The sequence below is a fragment of the Eumetopias jubatus genome, unplaced genomic scaffold (assembly GCF_037043125.1).
Source record: "Eumetopias jubatus isolate StellerSeaLion01/CBP00866 unplaced genomic scaffold, mEumJub1_p1.0 scaffold_4, whole genome shotgun sequence".
Classification (NCBI taxonomy): Eukaryota; Metazoa; Chordata; class Mammalia; order Carnivora; family Otariidae; genus Eumetopias; species Eumetopias jubatus.
The window spans coordinates 130184772-130190771 of NW_028274810.1; the positions used below are offsets into that span (position 1 = coordinate 130184772).

Genomic DNA, 6000 nt, shown 5'->3' on the forward strand with positions numbered 1-6000 from the left:
AAGGAAGTAAGGTCTAGTGTAAGGCTTCCCAGTCTTAAATTTCTAGAATAAATTAATCTTGGACTTTGGTTCAGCCTCCATCAAGAGGTACTGGCAGAAGATTCCTCTGCAATCTTAACTATTTTTCTGTGCCCTCCGGTGGTGGTGGTGTCCAAAATAGTATCTTTCTGTATGAGCTCAGGAATGGGGGTGGGACAGGTAACAAGTGGGTTACTCTAGTACTACGGTCCTGGAAGAACTTGTTTTTTAACATTCTCAGCTGTTTATATTAAGCCTGAGAGGAAAAATTCAAGAGATAGACTCAGAAAAATGGTCTCATTCCTATTATTTGCTGCCATAAGAGCTCCTAGGCTCTTATTTAGAGCCCAGGCTTAGTTGTAATATCCGTAAGACAATTTCATGCAGTAACAGTTGACAGTACAGGGTATTTAATGTTGAAGCCTTTTTGCATGGTGTTAGTGGGCAGTTCTGTTTTGTGTGGTTTTTCCTAAAATGCTACTACAGAAAGTTTTGGGTTTTTTTTTCTGTTCATAGTTTTTCTTGTGATTTACAAATTTCTCACATAGACTTTATAACTATTTGGTTCCTAAAAAGTGTAAGGGCAAAACACTTTTGTTAATTTCTTCTGTTAAAACTTTGTAAGAAGAACAAGATATAATCAACTTTTGATTATGAGGAATGGCAGTATAACCCCAGTATTTCTTCCTCTTGCTTTAAGCCCCAGCAGGTAGAGCAGGTGGAAATACCCCCTGTAGAGCTACCCCCTGAGGAGCCTCCAAATATCTGTCAGTTAATTCCGGAGTTAGAACTTCTACCAGAGAAAGAGAAGGAGAAAGAGAAGGAGAAAGAAGATGATGAAGAGGAGGAGGTAAGGAAACACTGGCAGAGACTTCATGAATAAGTCCCATCCCAGATTTAGTACAGATCTTCAATCTGCTCTCTTAGTGGAGCCAAGGTAATTGATGTTGAGCATAACAGTGATGAAAAATGTTCAGACAAAATTTAACCAAATTCTTAATTTAGACCATTAACATCAAATTTTATGCTGTGCTTTAACTCATTGGCTCCCTTGTGGGCTTTTGAAGGAAATAAGACTGGCTGCCTTTTCACTGATTTCTTGGTTGACTTCTAAATTGATTGTAGCTAGTTTTATCATCTTGTGGCCAATTTTTACTGCTTTTAGCATCTGCCTCTGGTATGACATCTCTGTGGCCTGGAAATCTGATATAACCGTTTTCCATTGGTAGGTGGTTTGTTTTCATTAGACTGGGGTGAGATGTGACTTGGCTAAGATAGATTGAGTAAAGGTTTGAATGGCTTTTATTTTTTGGAAAGTAAAGGCACTTTAGCAATGGATTTCCTTTTCAGGGCCCTTATTTGGCTGTTCAAGGTCTCCCCCCCTTTTCTGGATCTTTGTTTAAATGTAAAATAAAAACCTTAAAATATCTTCTAGGAAGCATTGAAGCTTCTTAAAATTCTTTTAAGACTAAAGGTTAGAGGCTGGGTACATATAATAAATTACAAATGGATACTAATGAAAATGTCAACCATAGATTTTACAGCCATTTAGTGCTGGAGTACTATGGTTTTTTTAAAGTCAAAATTTAGCCCTAGAGCTACTCTAGTTTAAGGTATGCCGTTATCTCAGACTTAGTGTTGAATCATTATTTAAAATTGTTGTGCTTTCTATTATGTATGAAGCCCTTATAACTCCTGGTTCTTTGAAATACGGTATGTAGTTCCAGCATAGCATGGAAGCATCTCAGCTGTTGCTCTATGCCAACCTCAAGAGTTTAGAAAGTCATTTAGAAGGCAAGTCCTGTAGGGAACTGGGAGCTGGGCAGCTTAAGTAAAATCAAGTATTATGGATTATAGCCCATTTCTTTAAAAAAAAAAAAAAAAACTTTTTTATTTACTTGACAGAGAGGTGGGGGAAGCAGCAGAGGGAGGGAGTCCAAGTGGGACTTGATCCCACATGACCTGAGCGAGAGGCAGGCATGCTTAATTTACTGTGCCACCCACGCACCCCATTTCTCTTAAAACACTGTATAGACCAGTACTACTTACTCATCTGCTAATCTGTGCTCTTTGGTACTGGTCCACAATGAGATTGGGATCTGCCAGAATATAAATGATCTAGAAAATCATGCTACTGAAAAAATAGATTCAGTTGAAATAAGCAGTGTGCTTAGTGGCATAGTTGATTTATATCCCAACACAATTGCCTTAACAGGGGCCCATCAGTAACCAATAGCTCACCAACCAGTAGTCCAGGGGCCACGTGATGTAGACCACATCCTTAATAGACCAGTATAGAATCATATATTCGGCCAAATGTTTACTTTGCAGATACGGAAGACTTTCTTCTGTAATTTAAGAAAGGCAAGCTTCAAGATTCATACTAAGTGCTAAGAGATTTATGATTTTCTGTTACTCAGAATACACAATTTAAAAATTTCCGGACATAAGGAAATAGTTCATTTTGCAGTAGACCACTTTTGTCAGCTTTTTTCTGTGTTGGGGCCATTTTCAGGACGAAGATGCTTCTGGAGGTGATCAGGATCAGGAAGAAAGAAGATGGAACAAAAGGACTCAGCAGATGCTTCATGGGCTTCAGGTAGGTACACCAGTCCTGACGGAGACTTGAGCAAAGACTTGGCATTGCTCCCTTAAAAAAATAGCAACAGGCTCGGAGCGTTCTTTTTTAATATGTATTCATGAGAGGCAGAGGGAGAAGCAGGCTCCCAAGGAGCAGGGAGCCCGATGTGGGACTCGATCCCAGGACCCTGGGACCATAACCTGAGCCGAAGGCAGACACGTAACGACTGAGCTACCCAGGAGCCCCACTAGCACTATATATTTTAATACATAAATTGTTAGGCCCAGAGTAAGCCTGGAGAGAATCCAGGTGAACAATTTCCTATAGTTAAGCTGAAGAGGGAAGCTAGGGTGGTGGTTTATAGTACACCTTTCTGTGTCTACATCTTCTTGGTTTTCGTTGAACATATTTAATGTGTTGAACAGTTAAATTTGTTGAGTCATACAGATGAGATATTTTGAGCATCTGTGAAATACCAGGCAAGTTGCTCAAGGTTTCCCAAAATAGAGTCAAGGGATAGCTGGATTTTAAAAATAAGTTGAAATTTTAGGGACTGTATATGTTCAGTTTTACTATTGGATCACATTTGTTGGAAGGACCTTTGATTTTAGATATGCCATAATATACTTTGCCCCATTACATCTTCACTTAGACTCTTCAAAAAAGTCCACTCCCAGCAGAATATACAATATACTTTTTCTGGTACCCAAAATTGGCACCCTTTTTAAATTACCACTTTACTGTGAGATTACTTTGATTTAATTCTTCCTTTGGTTTTATTTCAGCGAGCTCTTGCTAAAACTGGAGCTGAATCCATCAGTTTGCTTGAGTTATGTCGAAACACAAACAGAAAGCAAGCTGCAGCAAAGTTCTACAGCTTCTTGGTTCTTAAAAAGCAACAAGCTATTGAGCTGACGCAGGAAGAACCATACAGTGACATCATTGCAACACCTGGACCAAGGTTCCACATTATTTGAGCAGCTAGAAGCATTATAGCTAGTGTTCATTTCACTAGTGTATACAAATTGCCCCCATGTGTAGGGCACACAAAACCCTTTGAGAAAATTTAGATTTTTGTCTGTACAAAGTCTGCCTTTTTCTTCTTTTTCCCCCGGTATTTTATCAATTTCATCTTTAAGGGAAACTGCTTCGATGGATGTGTTTGTGTTCTGATGGAGAAAACAAGCACACCCAAGGACCCCGAAGATCATTTTAACAGTTCAGAACAGATGTGTGCAATATTGGCGCATGTAATACTATTGAGTAGCAGTTGAAAGTCAGGATTTTTATCTCAGCTCTCCATCACCACATTGGAAAGGAAAACCTGTCGGGAAAAAAAGTGCCTGACAATTTAGTTAGGAACGATGCTGTGAGTCTTTCTTTGAGAGAAAGAAGTTGTCTTTTCCCACTAGTAACACTGGCAGTCTTGTTTGGGGATGGGGCCTAAAACAGATGTCCTCTTGAGATACTATTTTAAAGTGTAATTCTGTAATGACCAAGAGGGTGTGTGAAACTGTGCTGTAACTCAACCCCTTCGGCTACAAAATGATAGGGCTTGGTATAAAGTGTTCTTTTGTAAGTCATTCCATTTGAAACTTTTTAATGAACCTGACTATCCTAAAATCTGTTGTTTTAGTGAGGCTCTAAAATGAGCAGAAGTAGACTTTTTAGAGTAGAATATAAAAACGTTTATAACTTTCCAGAAGCTCTAAATCAAAGTTTTAAAAAGATGTTTGGATATATTTGAGTATTCAGATCATGAAAATAGAAATTGCTATGCCAACTAAAAGGACAGACTGATGGGAAATTACACACCTGGTTGACTTAACCCTTAAGCAGACAGTGCTGTTAATAACTAATGGCTTCTCTGGTATTTATTATAAGTGTTAGTACTGATCTTTTCCCAATGCTGCACACTCCTGTGTTTGGAACTTTATTTTAATGGCTTTGCAACAGAAATCCTATATCTGGTTTCCTATAATTTAAGAAAAGCATCCAAATAAAGGCTTTATTAACAGACCAGATAGCACCAGAAATTATGTGACTGTTATGATTATCAGAACATGTCTTAACTTTTTAGGGCAAAATTACTCACACTGAAAGTTCTAGCTTAAGTGTTGGCACTTTTGTGGAAAAAAAAAATCACTTTTGAAACTCAGACTTCAGTGTATACCCAGTAATTTTAAATTATGTGAAATGTTTTAAATTAGTGAACTCGTAATTACTGTTTTGATGATTCAGTTTCTTGAGAATGGTAAGTGTATAAAAATTGCTGTTGCAGCTTTATTTTCAATATGTGCCTGTAAACCATGGATTTTTCTCCCTTTGTAAAAAGTCATTTGTAGATAATTGAATGTTTGATTATAGAAAGGTCATTAGTTTCTTGTTAACACATTTTGTTAGTCTGGTTTTGTTGCTTATCGGGTTTAATATTGTTCTTGAAAATAGTTGATGCTATGTTATGTATAACTTTTCTAATAAAAGTTGTGGTATAAGCTGTAAATCTTGGAGTATTGATTAGTTGTTTGATGATGTTCCTCCAGGAAAATGTTAAATCGGCCTCATGTGTTGTTTGCCTTATCTAGAATAATTGTCCATACAAATAGTAGGTGAATTGTTTAAAAAAAAAAGTATCTTTGAAAGAAGAGCCATGTGATCTGAAACTTTGATAGTATGTTCTAATACACATTATCGACGTTACAGATCTAAGATTAAAATGGAAGTAACAAATGGTTTGTCCTGAGGAATCTGGGGGGCACAGATCTATCCCTGTAACCGCTAAGTACCTACGAATTGTGACATGCCTGTCAGTGTATGCTAGTGAGCATGTACTGGAGAATTCCTGGGTCCATCTGAGAAGCCTGATGCAAGCCAGGGCAGTAACTTGGAATGTACCTTCCTATGCATTCGATACTTACCCTGCTCCCAACCGTGAGCTTTAAGACACTTACGACCTTATACTTAAGATACAGCAAGGCTTACGGGATGCCTGGGGTGCTCAGTAGGTTAAGCATCTGCCTTCGGCTCAGGTCATGATCCCAGTTGTCCTGGAATCAAGTCCTGCATCGGGCTTCTTGCTCAGTGGGGAGCATGCTTTTCCCTCTGCCTGCCGCTCACCCCTGCTTGTGCTCTCTCTCTCTGGTAAATAAATAAAATCTTTAAAAAATGATAGAGCAAGGCTTCAACCATCAATAGCTTAATGCTGTTTGTGATAGGAAAACCAGTGTTTACTAAGCACCAATTATACTCAAACCCAAAGATTCTTTGAGGCACACCCACCTATGGTAAAACAGACTTAAGGAGAAATTATAATCTAATATGAAAGTGATAGGAGCCCAGAATATAGCATGCCGGAGTATCTAGGGAGTAGTCCAGAAAAGATTCTCAGAAGATGGAAAATA

The 6000-nt window shown here is 38.3% G+C and overlaps 1 protein-coding gene across 2 annotated transcripts in view; it reads left to right on the forward strand.

The window, feature by feature from the left end:
- Positions 1 to 5087, forward strand: part of RAD21 (RAD21 cohesin complex component) — a 28858-nt gene extending 23771 nt beyond the window's left edge. For both annotated transcript variants that reach the window (XM_028122518.2, XM_028122519.2), the window contains exons 12-14: positions 719 to 868; positions 2534 to 2617; positions 3385 to 5087. In XM_028122518.2, the coding sequence (XP_027978319.1) occupies positions 719 to 868; positions 2534 to 2617; positions 3385 to 3576 (426 nt within the window). In that variant the 3' untranslated portion in view covers positions 3577 to 5087. The remainder of the gene's footprint in view (positions 1 to 718; positions 869 to 2533; positions 2618 to 3384) is intronic.
- Positions 5088 to 6000: the final 913 nt, after the last annotated feature.